The 15,242-nt window shown below is 55.4% G+C and overlaps 8 protein-coding genes across 8 annotated transcripts; 5 read left to right on the forward strand and 3 right to left on the reverse strand.

Annotated features, from left to right (window-relative positions):
* Window positions 1-369: 369 nt before the first annotated feature.
* On the forward strand, window positions 370-1,937 carry MYCTH_2299837 (uncharacterized protein). The gene has a single exon (XM_003660915.1). It carries the CDS (start codon window positions 505-507, stop codon window positions 1,633-1,635), a length of 1,131 nt encoding a protein of 376 aa, XP_003660963.1. The 5' UTR covers window positions 370-504; the 3' UTR covers window positions 1,636-1,937.
* A 698-nt stretch (window positions 1,938-2,635) lies between these two features.
* On the forward strand, window positions 2,636-3,395 carry MYCTH_2299838 (uncharacterized protein). The gene is made up of 2 exons (XM_003660916.1): window positions 2,636-3,105; window positions 3,196-3,395. Exons 1-2 carry the CDS (start codon window positions 2,890-2,892, stop codon window positions 3,202-3,204), a joined length of 225 nt encoding a protein of 74 aa, XP_003660964.1. The 5' UTR covers window positions 2,636-2,889; the 3' UTR covers window positions 3,205-3,395.
* Window positions 3,396-5,015, reverse strand: MYCTH_2299840 (uncharacterized protein). Its single transcript, XM_003660917.1, has one exon. It carries the CDS (start codon window positions 4,284-4,286, stop codon window positions 3,588-3,590), a length of 699 nt encoding a protein of 232 aa, XP_003660965.1. The 5' UTR covers window positions 4,287-5,015; the 3' UTR covers window positions 3,396-3,587.
* MYCTH_2299841 (uncharacterized protein) lies at window positions 5,016-7,323 on the reverse strand. The gene is made up of 4 exons (XM_003660918.1): window positions 7,105-7,323; window positions 6,955-7,055; window positions 6,618-6,881; window positions 5,016-6,570 (listed from the first exon to the last, which is right to left on the reverse strand). Exons 1-4 carry the CDS (start codon window positions 7,169-7,171, stop codon window positions 5,746-5,748), a joined length of 1,257 nt encoding a protein of 418 aa, XP_003660966.1. The 5' UTR covers window positions 7,172-7,323; the 3' UTR covers window positions 5,016-5,745.
* Window positions 7,324-8,828: 1,505 nt separating this feature from the next.
* Window positions 8,829-9,434, forward strand: MYCTH_2052590 (uncharacterized protein; the record flags this gene model as incomplete). Its single annotated transcript, XM_003660919.1, has 1 exon — window positions 8,829-9,434. A coding segment is annotated over one exon (606 nt), but the record flags the coding sequence as incomplete, so codon positions are not given.
* Window positions 9,435-9,633: 199 nt separating this feature from the next.
* MYCTH_2299842 (uncharacterized protein) lies at window positions 9,634-10,605 on the forward strand. Its single transcript, XM_003660920.1, has one exon. The coding sequence runs from the start codon at window positions 9,681-9,683 to the stop codon at window positions 10,476-10,478; it is 798 nt and encodes a 265-aa protein (XP_003660968.1). The 5' UTR covers window positions 9,634-9,680; the 3' UTR covers window positions 10,479-10,605.
* Window positions 10,606-11,058: 453 nt separating this feature from the next.
* MYCTH_2299843 (uncharacterized protein) lies at window positions 11,059-11,675 on the reverse strand. Its single transcript, XM_003660921.1, has 2 exons — window positions 11,364-11,675; window positions 11,059-11,308 (listed from the first exon to the last, which is right to left on the reverse strand). The coding sequence occupies exons 1-2, from the start codon at window positions 11,472-11,474 to the stop codon at window positions 11,168-11,170; spliced, it is 252 nt and encodes an 83-aa protein (XP_003660969.1). The 5' UTR covers window positions 11,475-11,675; the 3' UTR covers window positions 11,059-11,167.
* Window positions 11,676-14,094: 2,419 nt separating this feature from the next.
* Window positions 14,095-14,716, forward strand: MYCTH_2299844 (uncharacterized protein). The gene has a single exon (XM_003660922.1). The coding sequence runs from the start codon at window positions 14,174-14,176 to the stop codon at window positions 14,663-14,665; it is 492 nt and encodes a 163-aa protein (XP_003660970.1). The 5' UTR covers window positions 14,095-14,173; the 3' UTR covers window positions 14,666-14,716.
* Window positions 14,717-15,242: the final 526 nt, after the last annotated feature.

Consider the following 15,242-nt stretch of genomic DNA (forward strand, 5'->3'; position numbering starts at 1 on the left):
ACATGATTTTTTCCTTTTTGCAGACATGCGTCATGACTCTGTGATGTTGGGCTTCCGCTGCTCCCGGGGATGACACAGTCATACTGATGACGTCAGCACACTGTTTTGTTCAGCGTCTTGGCAAAGTGATCCAACTGCACAGCCAAGTGCAAAACCCCACTACCCGCATAATCGACCCGCGGGGCAGTTGACTTCTACACGGTAAGGAGGGTTTGGCCTCCGAAAGGTACGTGTGTACGGACGTACTCCGTACAGTACTCCGTACATACCTTAGCATTCCTTGCTGCGCCAGGGGGGTGACATCAGCTTTCCACACGCGACCAATGTTAAGTCGCGGTTCACCCGAAAGGACCGAGTCTCAGCCCATTGGCAGAATTGGACGACACGTTATCCTCCGAAGCGATTGAGATGCCCCGCAACAACAACAAACCCGTATTATTTAATAACAATTGCCATCACCGTGACAAGAGAAGATGCTTTTGCTGTCCCTGGCCTCGTCGCAGGATGGCTAATGCGAGACCTACGGTCGACGGCATCGCCGTCGTCAACCTCGCCTCCCCCGAAGAGCAGTCAGGTGCCGAGAGTGCCGCCGCTGCCCGCGCAAGGCGGCTCAAGACCGCCCGGGACGCCGTCGGCCGCGCTCCGTCACGATGGCTGCTGCGTGCCTCGGCGGCGTGGTGGAGATCGCTTCAGTATGTCGGGATGACGCTGCACTTTTTGGCTCCCGAGCGACCGCCCAGCCCTTCCTTCAGCAAGACCATCCGGTCGACAATCTCCAAGACCGAAGGCGAGTTTTCCCTGCAGTTCTACACACCCGAAGGGTATGAGACCGCGGCCAAGACGGGAACCAAGTTTCCTGCCGTCGTCAATTTTCACGGCGGCGGCTTCACCATTGGCAGTGCCACGGATGATGCCCGCTTCGGCCGTTTCGTCCTGAAAGAGTGCAACGCCGTGTTTGTCAGCGTGAACTACCGGCTCAGTCCCGAGCACCCGTTCCCCGTGGCGGTGGAGGACGCCGCAGACGCGCTGCTGTACTTGATCCGCTCCGGACCCGAACTGCTCATCGACCCATCCAAGCTGGCCACCTCGGGCTTCTCCGCCGGCGCCAACCTCGCCATCACATCAACCCTCCGTCTAGCAGACCACCTCGAGACGCTCAGACAGGCGGGCACCCAAGTGCCGGACCACCGCATCCGCGCCGTGGCCACGTGGTACCCCATCACCGACTACACCGAACCACGGGCGCTCAAGCGCGCCGCCTCGGTCCGACCAGACCAAACCCTTCCCGAGACGCTTACCTCCCTCTTCGACGCCTGCTACCTGCACCCCCCAGACCTGCCGCTCGACTCGTGCTACCTCTCGCCGAGCATGGCCACCGACGAGCACCTCGCGGCCGCCATTCCGCAAACGGTCATCTTCTTCACCTGCGAGCACGATATGCTAATGCAGGAAGGCGAGGCGCTGGCCAAGCGCTTGCGAGAGCCCCCTATCAGCAAGGACGTTCGATACAAGATGATCAAGGGTGTGGCTCATGCCTGGGACAAGTCGCCGGACCCTACGAAACCAGCCGAGTACAGCGAAGACCTGTATCGAGAGTGCTGCGGGTACCTGAGCGAAGCATTCGAGAAGCCGTGATGCTTGCATGAAGTGATACTTTTTGAAGATTCCTGAGCTGCAGCATTGGACAAAGCGAGCGCATAGCGTGTTTTCCGTGCCTTAGACAGTCGGATCGGACCGGGATTGGTGAAAGTAAGAACAGCACAGTTATAATAGATGTACGATATGAGCATTTGAATTGTTGCCGCAGCTTCGGTTCAAGTTCCATTTCGGCCCCGTAGCAGACATGGCGCGGAGTTGTGTTATTTCCACCAGAATATGTTCCCGGCGCGCGGTTGGCTCCGCCCAGGCTCCGCCCAGGCTCCGGCCGTTTTAAGCGGGCCGGGTGAGCCAAATCAGTCGCGCGAGCCAGGGTAAGCCAGGGTGAGCCAGGGTGAGCTGCGGGCGGCAAGGCACTTCAACCAACTCGACCCCCCGCCCCTCAACCAACACTTTTCAGTTCAAATTCCACGGAACAGAAAAATAGAGAAAGAAAAATAGGAAAAAAACTGAAAAACTAAAAAAAGAGAAAGAGGGATGAAAAGGTCGGCATGGCGCTGCGTGGACTTAATAACGTGTCCTGTCCCACTGCCAGAGGGTGGCCGGAACCCCCCCCCCCCAATCTCGTCCTCCTCTGCGCAAAGCTACAATACGTTTGGCATCGACGACGACGGCAGCGGCGGCGTCAATGGCGATGGCTCCTCTACGTGCTACGAAGCGCGGCACACGATCAAGAGAAGAACAAGCAAAGAAGAACGTCCTTCTTGCGAAGAGCAGCGGATATGAACGGGGAGCGTGTTCTAAGCGCAGCAACGGACAGACGGATCATGACTTTGATCCGCACGTGGTAAAGATGCAGGACGGCATCCTCAGGATTTACGTAGAGTGAGGGGTCCCTTCCGCTGCTGGTTTGCGGTTTCTAGCGATCTGACGTCGAGCTTAGCTGGCATTGGGACAAGCAGGGTCAGGTCGATGACCTTGAGTCCGTCGAAGCCTCCGTTCTCGGACGAGGCGCGCAGCTCCCGTCTGTAGAAGAGCTTGAGGATTTTTGGGACTTCTACTACAAGCGTTCTGCCGGTAGGATGAAAGGCCTCGGGAATGGACACGCGACATTGAGGTCGCTGCTGTCCAACGCGAAGAAGTTTAAGGCAGGGTTTAGCCGGAGGACAGGGACGCAGATGCCAGAGGAGTCCGCGTCGGAGATAAACCAGGTAGATGCTTTGTTCTTTTGCCGTTCCTTGCCGCCTGGAGCTTGAGCTCGAACTAAGCCGTCCGTCCTAGCGCATCAGACGTATGGCACGAGGGAGACGCAATCACGAAGGGACCGTTTCGGCGGCAGAGTGGCCGAAGCACAATTTCCAGATGAAAGATCTTGACAACGTGCTGATTACCCTCTGGGCCGGGCTGGACATCGCGTTCATCCACGAGAGAGAGCGTGTCCAGTTCCACTTCCTCCTCGACGTCTTCTGCTGGAGCGGGGCCCGGATTGGCGCCTTCTTCCGCGGAGGCCTGAAGTACAAAGTGAGCTCTCTCTCTCTCTCTCTCTTTCTTTCTTCTGTCTGTGTGTGTGGTTGTGAGACATTGCTACCTGTGACTTACCCGCTGTGATGGTTTGCAATGAAAGCGTCAAGTGTCATTTTCGCAACAGGCTGGTGAACAGAGACGATCTCATCATCGTCTGGACCACCAATAACCTCAATCTGTCTTAAAATGCGGCCGCCATCGCCCCTCGTATTTGCGAGGCACGTCAATACCTCATTGGTGCTGATTTCTTTGTTGATCTTGTCTCGTTCCCGGATGTTTGAGACCCTCATAATCTTAAGCGCGGCGACCTCATCCTTCATGTTGGTGCCTTCGAATACTCTGCCCTCGCCGCCCCTGTCTAGCGGTCGGCCCATCACCCATGAGCCGAATTGCCTCTGGTCGGGTCGCGGAGTGAGTATCTCTGGAAGGTCGATACGTCCAGCACCTCCTCTCACACTCTCCAGAAACTAGTTGCGAAGCACAAAACACTGTCGAGTCCGAGCGAATTCCGCGTATCGGAATTGGTATTCCAGGGGGCCAATCGAAATAGGCACACTGTCCACGTTCAATATGTGAAGTCGTTTCTCGACTTGGACACCGCCAGCCGTGACTTGCCAAGCAAGGTTGCTTGAACAGCGAGCGATGCCAAGTTGTCCAGTGTCCTGAGAGAAGGTGAATCGTGCGTGGAAGTGCCGGACGGACAGTTTGTGCTCTTCCTCAAAGGCCGATGTACAGACGAGCAGGTCGGCAGGCTTGGCTGTGTGCTCAACAGCAAGAGGCCGGCGCTTTCCTACCGTCCACCCAAGTCTGGGGTCGGATGGTTCGGGGTCGAACCTCAGAAGAAAGTGACCGCGCCAGATCCTTCCTGGCTCCGAGGAATTGGGATCGTTGGCGTCCGACTCGGATTGCGTGTCTGGCAGAGTGTCGCTAACCTGATCCGCGTCTGCATCCGCCTTCCCGTCAGCCCGGCGGCGCATATGGCGTTTGAATGCCTCCACATCTCGGTCTGGTGCACGCTGGGTGTCTGGGCCTATCCGAAATGCCCTTTCCCTATTGTCAACATCCTGTCGTCCGGCGATAAGGCGATCGTATAAGTCACTGAATGCCATCCGGGCCAAGAGGTTGGTCGGTGTCAGGGTCGCAAATGCGGCTGCCTCGGCGGCCATTATGCTGGATTGGCTCAATAGCGAGTCTGCTACAGACTATCCTGAAGGGAACAGATACATAGCGTCCGCTCATCGGGTCAGTGAACCGGCAACACCCGACACGGGGAGGCAACGATGAGCGAGCAGGAGACTGGTCACAAATCTCATCTCCTTCTCACTCTTCCTTCCCACCGGCACTCTCAACCACTGGGGAGGGCGACCGAGGATGATTACATAATTGCTAGGCTCCGCTTCGAGATGATTCGACGGTCTTGAGCTTGGTGTAATATCTCACCTCAATGGCCCCGGCAGCTTGCCCAGGAATGCTTGGCGATCGCGAGCCGAGACAGCCTTTAGCTGTCATTCTCTGGCGTGTTTCCCGTCCATCTCGAAGTTGAAGTCCGCCTGGGGTTTGTTGTGGTGTCCTCGTCCTTCGTCGGCCCTGTACTCCTCTGTATCTCCTGGCGGTGCCTCTTGGCTGAGGAACGGTGCTCCGCTTGCCCGTCCCACTGTCACCCGCTTCGCATTCTGCGTACGGACTCTAGGTGAACCGCAGCACGAAAGTGGGCGTTGAACTGTCCATTATAACGCGCTTGGGGACCGCATTTGGAAGGGCCCATTTCTCGGAGGTCGCGACAGGGGCGCTATCCGTATCAATCTCCGTTCCCAAGGCGGGCCGTCGTGACAAAGCCGGATCGAGAATGGTGCGCTCCAGGAGGCGCTTCGGGCGCCGGGACGATCTCCCAGCCTCTTGCGATAGGGTGTCGCTGCAGGACGGACGCGTCTGCTGAGGAGAGACCGAATCCTCGGGCGGTCTTGTCAACAACTCCTACTTGACTTAGCCCTTCCTCCTCTTCCCCGGCACTGTGAATGAGGTGTCCGGAGTAACGCCTTACAGACTAGCATTACTTGACTGGCTGTCCCGTTCGACGGGCTCTAAAGCGGAGCCGGCCTCCGACATCAAGTTCTCTAAATCCTGGGAAAGTCCGGTCGCCTCAACAAGCGGTGGGACATCAAAATCCAAATCCGACGGCAACTGATCGATGGCAGAGCAGATGTTCTTGAAATGCTTGGGCATCCATATGTCGTAGACGTTCTTCGTAAATCGATATGCCGTCCACTTATCTTTGCCGTCCAACTGTATAAAGTCAAAAGTACGAATTGGGTGCCGGTAGTACTTCGTATCTTTCCCGGTTATTAACGGGTAGTGGCCGTAGATCCGTACTGACCGGTGGTCGTACGAGACGGAGAAGGCGAGGATCTTCCGGTTGACCTCATCTTCGCGCTTTACAGCACGGAAGAGCTCGACGATGGCCCGCACCGCAAGTGTCATGCTGTGGGCGTTCTGCCGGTCTGCGATGTCGAGCGCCGCGGCGCTGCACTCGCAGGTTAGGAAGGGGAAGTACATGTAGTACGTGGCCATGAAGAAGGACTGGTCTCCGGCGATGAAGTCGCCAATGAATGGCGACAGCTTGGCGAGCTAATCCTCGGTGAACGCATCTCGCCTGAACCCAACAGAGTAGTCAGGCTGGGGACGAGGGGTGGTGAGAGGTATCGAGTTGTTCCACCCCTCGTTGACACTCTCGATCAGGTGTCTGTACTTTTTGTCGCGGAGTGCGAGCGATTCCGCCGAAGGAACGATAAGTCTAGAGATGTCCTGAATAATCCTCGCCTCGTTTTTGGTCTCGAGGTTGTAACAAGCTTCCACAAAGATATCGTCGTCGAAGAGCGTCTCCTTGGGAACCGACTGTTCACCGCTGAGGAGGTCTCGGATAAGCTGCTTGCTCGTATCCGTAATGCCAAGTTCAGAGACACCCATGTACAAGCCCTTGGTCTGGAGCAGGAGCGGGTACCGCGGGTCTCGATACGGCGCATTCTTCTCCTCCCTCGGCCTCTGATCGCTGGGCGTTGTATAACTTGCAGATATCGTATCCTGGCTTGGCGTTGTGGAACTGTCTGATCCAGACCGCTTGCGGTTGAGAGATGTCGGGGTCTTCTTCTTCGCGAAAAGTAGTTTGACGGTCGGGTCGTACCGTTCCATTTCCTTAAGCCAGCTATCTTCAGACTCTCGCTCGAAATCCTTCCTAGTCGAGTCGTCCGGTTCAAAATATTTCTCAGGCCAGGACCCTTCTCTTCTCCAGAAATCGATTATGTTTCGCCAATTCTCGGTGTCACCACCCGCCTCTTGGTTAGACAGGGTTGTTCGTCGGCGTTTCGAAAGGGACCCGTCTGGAGTGTGATCGAGTGAATCTTGAACTGCATGCAACTGCTTCTCGCCTTCGCCTTCAGCGGATGCTGCTAGATTCTACAACACGTTAGCATGAGATATCAGGAAGAAAAGGCTCGCCTAACCTCTCTAGATGAGTGGAAGTCGGCGTGATCCGATATGGCTCGCTCTTGTGACACGTGCTCCAACGCCTTCGCTGTCCGGACCCGTTTCGCTCGAGGCAGATTGCTCTCCGCAGGCCCGTCAATCCCACGCTTCCTTGAAAGGAGCTCGCCCACTGTGTTCCCTGCAGGGCGTGTGGGGGATGTCCGTTGTCGCTTCGGTCCGCGGCGTTGTCTGTCCGTACGGGGCTCGACTGCGATTTCGATCGGTTGCTTGCGACCTCTGCTCTGTAGCGCGGGTGAATTTTGTTAACCCTCCTTAGCTTGTAAACAACTACAATATAAAGGATAGAGGGTATACCTGTCGAGACGACGTCTCACTGATCGTAGACGGACGTATACAATTGGGCTCGGCACGCTTGGTTGCGCCATTGCGCGACTGGATGCTCTGCGGTCGTGTTTCTACAACAGTTAGCGGAAGGTGTCGTTCGGCGCTGCGAAGAATGAGTACCTTGGCCTTTTGACGCCGGCGATGTGAGCCCTCTCTGCGCGGCTGCTTGGGCTCGAGTGTGGGCCATGGCGATGAGGACGGAGGGGAGGACGACGTTCTTGGGTTATAGGGTTCTTGGGGAGTCGCGAGATGTTGTGACGTGTGGAAAATGGCTGGTTGCTGGGCGTGCTGCATCAGACTCCGCCAGCCCTCACGGCAGCGTCCAGCCAGCTAATGAGGGACCAGGCAGAAGCGCTAAGTTAACGCGCCGGGAAGATATTCCCCCTGTCAGATACTGTCGATAGACTTCCCTCTTCGGACTAGTCAGCGGATAGTAAGATCATGTCGGCGTGAACCAAAAGGTGATATTAAAGACTCGATGCAGCAACACTACGCCTTAACTGCAAAGAACAAAATGGTGTTCTTATGGCGTACTAGTAGTAATCGACTGTTCTATATGCCGTTCTTTTCTTCCCTTTTTTTTAGAAACGAAAATTTTTTTTCTGAAATGGAGTCGTTGACTTCCCGATCAGGCAGCGCGCCAAATGACCCGAGAACTTGTGATCATCATCAGTTGATCTAATACATAATCACTCCGCAAGGTGCTAGATTTTTTTTTTTTTGTGTAGCAAATATTGTGTTATTTGCGTAGACAACTCAGAGGACGCATTGGGTTAGTCTCAAGAGAGGTAGCAGCATCTTACACAGTAGGGACTCAATATCCCTTCAAGAACTGTTCCTCGTGGGCGCGTCGAGTCTTTCTCTCCTTTCGCTCAGGCGGTAGCGCCAGCGTAAGATGGTATCCGTAGGGGGGAAGAAAACGAATTCTATTCCATATCAAGGAATAGCAGTGAATGTGCCAGAACAAAAGTCCTAGTTATACGCGCTAATAATTAGAGCAAGCCCAGCATAGCGATAGATGGGGAGACGCAGGAGATTGCTCAGCCTCAATGCTTGTAACCTTTTACTATACTACGCCAAGTTGAAAACGCTGACGACGTACTAGTAAAACGACCCTACCAAGAAAAAAATAATGATGGGGCAGGGCAGAAATTTGGGACATGAGAGAGGATAATCGTGACTGAACCCGGGCCAGTTAATTTGATTCATATATTAATATTTACTTCGTCCTCTTTTACTCCTTCTCGTTCTCTGACCAGTCTTAACAGCTCCCGGGCACCGGACTGTCCATAATAATCCGTACTGAAATATATGTTGTATGTACATACATACAACCAGCACCGCCAACACACCTGGGCTGAAGGCCGACAATGCGCATCACTGGAGGGAGCCATGTGGCGGGGAAAGTCTCGCACGGAATTCCCAATCCGGATCCTTAGAGGCTGAGACGGCCTCCGCCAGCGCACAAACTGCGGCTCTTATGCGGGTCTCAACAGGACACTAGTGCATTCAGCTACTGGCTGTTTGGCCCGAAGCGACGTGTCCTAGCCCTATGGGGACCCTATGCCAAGCGCCCGGTGCGTGGCTTACGACGGGGCTTCCTCGACCACAGAAAAAAGTGCTGTAACAGCCAGGCTGAGCTATGTTCAGTCCGGGAGACAATGGGGCCATTCTCACCGCAGATCAGGTGGATTTAAGTGCCAAGGGGCGTCCTACCTGGGAAGGGGAGGGAGAAGAGAATCTGGGTGATGAACGACGGCGCCGAACAGTCTAGGAGGAACAACAAGAGAGAAAAGGAAACTAATAAGGAGGAAAGAAAAAGGGTGAGAGAGAAAAACTAAGGGATGACCCAGACCACGACTCTTTCTGTTAGACGACATTCCTGGAGAGATGCTCCCGCCCTCACAGCTTGGACAATTCAGGAAGAGCCGTCCACCAGGATCTCGTGGACACCCCGCGCTCCTGTCCGTCCCAGGCGGCTTCGAAAACCCGAATGCCGCGAGCTTCTGAACCCGAATAACGCGCTGCCCGGCATCCACATCCACGGGATCGGATGCCGCTGCCTCCAGTCGCAAGCAGACGAAGAGCTCCAGGACGAGCTCCTCGCCACCAAGATTGCGTCCCTCACCAGGACCATCCTCGCACCATCATCATCATCATCATCATCATCATCGACGACGACGACGACGACGGACTCGACCAAGCCGTCGCCTTCCAACCGCCTTAGACGTTCCCGCCCCGGCGTCTCAAACTCCCTCCGCTCAGCCCTGACCCGCCTTCTCCCCTCCTCTCCATCATCCTCCTCCTCCTCCTCCTCTAGCTCCACCTCCACCACTCCTACGACTAATAATACTCCCTCCCCTACCAAGACTGGCCGGCCCGCCGGAAACATCTCGCTCCCGCTGCAGGCCGACCTGACCATCGGCTGCGCCGAACTCGACATCGACAAGGTCGCCCGCTACCTGCTGCCCATCACGGAGGAGGGCAGCACCAACACGGAGGGCGCGGGCCGCCCGCGGACGGCGGGGGTGGACGTCAACGCGCGCAACCACCACGGGACGACGCCACTGATGGCCGCGGTGCGGTCGCCCTTCGGCGCCGGCGCCTCCGCCTCCCTCCCGGGAGCTGCTGCGGCAGCGGCGGCGGGAGCGGGGCCCCGGCGGCGTCGTCGTCGTCGCCCCCGGGCGCAGCGGGAGATGGTGCGGTTCCTGGTGGAGGCGTGCGGCGCCGACGTCGAGGCCGCCCGCGTCGACCGCGTCACGGGCGCCGGCGAGACGGTGCTGAGCATGGCGTGCGCCGCCGGCGCCCCCGAGGTGGTTCGGTTCCTGCTCGCCAGCGGCGCCCGCGCGGACCGACGGCTGCCGTCGGCCCGGGGGATCGGCAGCGGAAGCGGCGGGAGTGGGAGCGGAACAACCGGGGCGGCAGCGGCGGCGGTGACGACGACGCCCCTGTTGACGGGCCGCGGCCAGACGGCGCTGCACGTCGCCGTGCTCGCGGACCGGCCTGAATGTGTCGAGGTGTTGCTGCGGGAGGGCGGGGCAGACGCCAACGCCGTGTTCGACGCGGCCGGGCCGGACGTGGACACGGCGGGCGGGGGGTTCGGCCTGGAGCGGGGACTGAGGAGCCTCAGGGGCAGGGGCAGGGGTGGGGGATCGCGGGAGACGAGGAAAGGGGAGAAGGGGGAGAAGGCGCCTAAGCACCCGGTCTCGGCGCTGCATCTCGCGGCTCATGCCAGCCCCGAGTGCGCCAGGCTGCTGCTGGAACACGGCGCGAGGGTCGACATCAGGGACGCGTACGGCCGGACCCCGCTCCACTGGGCAGCCGAGGCGGGCCACGGAGCCGTCGTGCGGCTGCTTGTCGAGGCAGGGGCCAACATCAATGCCGCTTCTGATGACGGCCTCAAGCCGCTCGGTGCCGTGGCCAAGCTGCTCGAGAGCGCCGATGGGACCCAGGCACACGCTGGGGTTTTGAAAGTATTGCCGAACGGCCCGTAGCGCGGCCAGGCTCGAAGTACAGCGGACAAGACCTTGGTTGGTTCGGAAAACTAACCTATGAGGCTCTGAACGAAAGCTGATGGGGATGGAAACTATGCCCTCCAAGAAGTGAGACTCGAATGACGAGGCGACAATGGCATGACTATAACATGGGGAAAACAAAAATTACGGCGACGACGAAGGCGGCTTGTTCTTCTCTGGACAGTAGAACAATGTTGGGATTTGTAGATATGATTATTATGATGGTCTGTCACTAAATGCGAATTGTTCGAGATGAGAGGTGTTCCCGGATGCTGGCATTAATTAAATTATGGGTTGACTTATTGTAGTAGGGTACTCGTGATAAGCAGGGGACAACCCGGAGAGTGATGATGACGAAGCTTATCATTGACAGGGCGAATGCAAGAGCTTCAACAACTGTGGTGGACCCCACTAGGGTTCCCGGCCCCACCAGGGTTGCAGCTACCCACATCTTCCTACAGGGTGGCCCTGGTCAGCTTCATCATCCTCAATCAACCACCATCAACTCCATAGCAGATATGCGAAGATCGCTGATTTCCGCATCCATCCATCTACCACAACAACTGATTGATCTGATCCATGTTCTTCCTCCTAACACTCGGCTAACCCACAAGTCAGTGGGCCAGGGCATTCCACAGTCTTCCTTTTGGGCCTTATTACTGAAGCTATTATTCCTCGTCGTCGGGGTCAGGAAAGTCCGAGAGATCCTGACTGGGGGCGGGAGCGCCGCATTTCCCACATATTAGGCCTGGGACAACCCAAACCTCCTCCCCGTTTTCGGCGCATTTTTGACAACGAACGCCTGGGAGCTACACGGGAGTCATTATATTTAATCGAGTCGTGGGAGCGCCCGGGATCACTCACCGGAAGGGTTCTGATGCCTTCTCCCTTCGCCTGAACGGAGGTGAAGTCTGCAAAGACTAGCGCTTCTAGGATGGTGTTCCCGTCGCTGCCGAAGAAGAATGCGTCTGTCATTGTAGATGGAGGAGAGAATAGTCGCTTGTCTATGATGGATAACTGATATGGATAACTGATAATTATGTGCTTTTCCTGGTTATTTTTGATCTTCTGACGAATAACTGTGTAAATAGAGAGCCCTCGGGCCAGGCAGGGAATTACTCCCGTCGCCATCGTTCTTATACATCGCCGTGATATCCGCTCAGAACTCGGACGAGACCGACGACAAGTCTGACATGCGAGCTGAAAAGAAACCCGACATGGGCAGATGACGGATACTCTCCACGTGCTGGCATCGACAAGGTTTGTTCCCCAGATTTGGCATGCATACTTCATATCTCGTCACTTGATCGGTTCATCCATTTGAACGGAGTGGTTCAGCTTAGTGGGGTTTGGGTTCCACCACCAACCGCTTCAAGCCGCCACGTCTACTTCCCGTTTGAGCGAAGAGATTTGCTGCAGGATCACCCGCGCATGATCTGCAGGCGGGCCGGAGAAGTGTTCCGCATTCTGGATGCTGAGGAAGGCGCTTTTGTGCCTCACTCGAGCCCGAGCCCAGAAACATGAATTCGACGTTGGGTATGACGGGATTTTTGATGCCCATCTACAACCAATCACGCACATAGTGCAACTTTGGCGTATATACATACTCGGAGCCATATTATTCCCACAGCGATTACAAATCGGTCCCAAGTGACAAGGAGACGGCATGCCACTACAACTAAGCACCGCGTTGATACGCCCTTCTGCTCGGTCATGCCAAATCAAAGTATGAAAACATCAGGGTATCCGAAGCCATCATGTTGGTGGGCAGATGGTCCATTTTGTTGCTGTTGACGCAGTCTGTAGTGTCTCCCAACATCAGGCGACCCCATGCCAGGAACGAAGACGGCCAACATCCGATCAGTTGGGCTCCGAGTGCCAGAGCCCTAGCGATACTAGTCCAGTTGGGCAGGCATCCCCTCTTCTCGCCCAATGTCACGATACACCGCCAAGGGATTCCAGAGTTCAAAATGGATCTACAAATGCCAAATGTGAATCCGAGCCAGTCAACACATCCCTCCCCCTCCCCCCTCACTCTCCCCACCCCCCCTTCGTCCAGGGCCGCTTCACAATCTGCTCATGGTTCCCTGTATTACATGGCTGCTTTAACTCCGCGGAAGTACCCGCAGTACGGATGTGAAACAAGGAAACGGCCTCAGTCATAACGAAGTGGTTGCTCTTTTGCCGACGAATGCGGTCAGCTGCAGTGCAGATCTGTAACCAATACCAACCACTTACTCGACCCCACCACACCCATTAGGGCCTGGTGTAGTGGAAGATAAGGATGGTAATCCGTGTTCCCTACCGACTGATAGACTCGGCGTTCAGAGTCAGATAACCCATAATAAAAAGCATCTGAACGTGAGCCTAAAATGCGTAATTACTTGTCTGCTTCTCGGTGCTACTAATACTTCCCATACCCTAGAATTAGTATTTAGCATCTGCGTGCTCAACGTGGGCAATATCTAATGGCGTTGAACTAAATTCATACATGGCTGGACCAAGCTGTGTAATAATAGGCCGGGTGAGAGGTTGCTAAGCCGAGTTGGGACCTTTTCAGGCAGCTGCACTCCAAGACCATGACATACTCGGCCGTCTTCAAAGCCAACCGTAATGTCTTACCTGAGGATCCTGCAGGTTGCTTGCCCTCACTACCCCAGTTTCCCCATTGGGTAAAGAAATGAGCTCACTTGAGGTGATCGTCGTCGACTCTGATAAGTAAGGTACCCAAATCAACACGTGGTCACCGAGTAATGGTTAATGTTGATGATTGTACTTCATCACCCAGCGCAAAGTTTTCGAACAGATACACTCCGCCGCCGCCACCTACCTGCACTTACTTCTTTTTGGCTGCAAGAAGATGAAAATGGCGAAATGTTTGGCGATTACCGGGCAATTTGTCCCGAGCTAACTTATTGATCGCCCCGTCTTGGTGCACCCGACCGCGTGGACTAATTAGTTCGCTGGAACTTCCTCTCTTCCTGCAGGCATTTAAGTAGGATACATACTGGTACAAGTCACCTGCAGTGCCACCCAACAAAGCATCACATCGTCCTTGAAGACGGGACATGACGCATGCTCCAGCCGGGATGCGACGAGTCACTCTGGCCTTAGTATATGTAGGTATTTAATTAAGCAATGACTTGTGCTCTCAAATCTCATCTACGGATTACTTTCTGTACATAACCCCGAAAGGGGGGGTTTACAGCAGCCGACATGTTAGAATCTACCTTATTATTACGATCCAGCAGCTTTTCAATGCTACACAGTAACAAATCCAAAAGCCACAAGCCTAGAAACCAAATTACAACCTTGGCTATATGAGAAACGGACAGAAGAACGCTACCTATCCGATATGTTGCACTGCGTTTTAGCCGCGGAACTCCTGGCTGGAAAGGGGCATTATGGATGCTCGTGCAATTCCTATTATTGGAATCGGCGCGAGGCCAAGAACGCCAAACACGACATTCACTCAGGCTACTCGGGTCATCTTGTTGACAGGGTAATTACCAATAATTAGTCTGTAACCAGCCGTTGGCAAGCATCTCGACATTGTATTTATTAGGAGCATTGTTACCCCGGGGAATCTAATTACGTGAGGAACTCTATCTCATCAACATCACCACTGCCCACGCTCAGCAGCATAAACAGCCGTTCCGATATATTCGAGAAGAATGCACGTCTCCAGCGGCCTAATAACATACGCATTGAGCTTCGCCGCTCTCGCGACAGCGACTTTGGCCCTCGAGCCGTGGCTCATCTCGGAGCTCACGACCTTCAGCCCCCCAGACCGACCGGGCAGCTCTCCCCACAGCGTCATCAACGCCACCATCTCGGATCCCAACGACCAGACCCCAGTTACGGCCTTCTGCGCCGCCACCTGGACGTTCGAGGAATCGCCCTACGGTACGGTCAACGCCTGCTCCGAGGTGCCGGGCGGACGATGGAGGTTTGCGATGCTCGAGGCGGCCGACGGCGAGCCCTCGCCGACCACCAACTTCAAGCTGCGCTTCGAGCTGGACAAGGACGGCCAGACGTTAGCGGGGACGGCGAGTTTCAGGGTCGGCGAGAATCTCAGCGGGCTGTGCTCGGCCGGCGGAGTTTGCTCATTTAGCTTGAAAAAGGAGAACACTCCGTTTGCGGTGAAGCAGACCCTGGAGAACTAATTAGAGGAAATTTTCCCATGTTCAACGCCGACGAGAGGTGCTGCTGTCAATTCATACACAGCCCGTATTATTGGTTGCTTGCAACTCTACTAAAAATCTCTGAAAGGACGGGCGATTGACTATTGGGCGTGCCGAGTTTGTGTCTCTCCCGAGTAAACCGGGTTATCGCATGCCAGAGTCTGTCGAGATTTGAGACGGGCAACATGAGGGCACCGTGGCTCCCATGTAACTGCCCGTTTAGGTCCCTTTTTCCAAACCTGATTAAACCACCGTCTGGGGCGTCTCCACCGTCTTCTTGTGTTGTTAGTGTGCGATGGAGCTTCGCAGATCATGACTGCCGCCCTCTCTACGGCATCTGATAGATGCCAAGAAGCTTGAAACCCGTGCCATCGTTGATTCATGAGTTAGGAGTCGATGGGCGAGGGAGTGATGAGATGAAGAATGTCGACATAAATGTCTTGAACATAACCCTATGTTCTGGTTCCTCAAATATCAAATCGCTCTCTTAGAGGCATCTTTAATCCCCTTCCCGGTCGGTCTTGTCTTTCAACATGTTCCTTTCTCCAAAAAAAAAAAA

Source organism: Thermothelomyces thermophilus, chromosome 1 (assembly GCF_000226095.1).
Source record: "Thermothelomyces thermophilus ATCC 42464 chromosome 1, complete sequence".
Lineage (NCBI taxonomy): Eukaryota > Fungi > Ascomycota > Sordariomycetes > Sordariales > Chaetomiaceae > Thermothelomyces > Thermothelomyces thermophilus.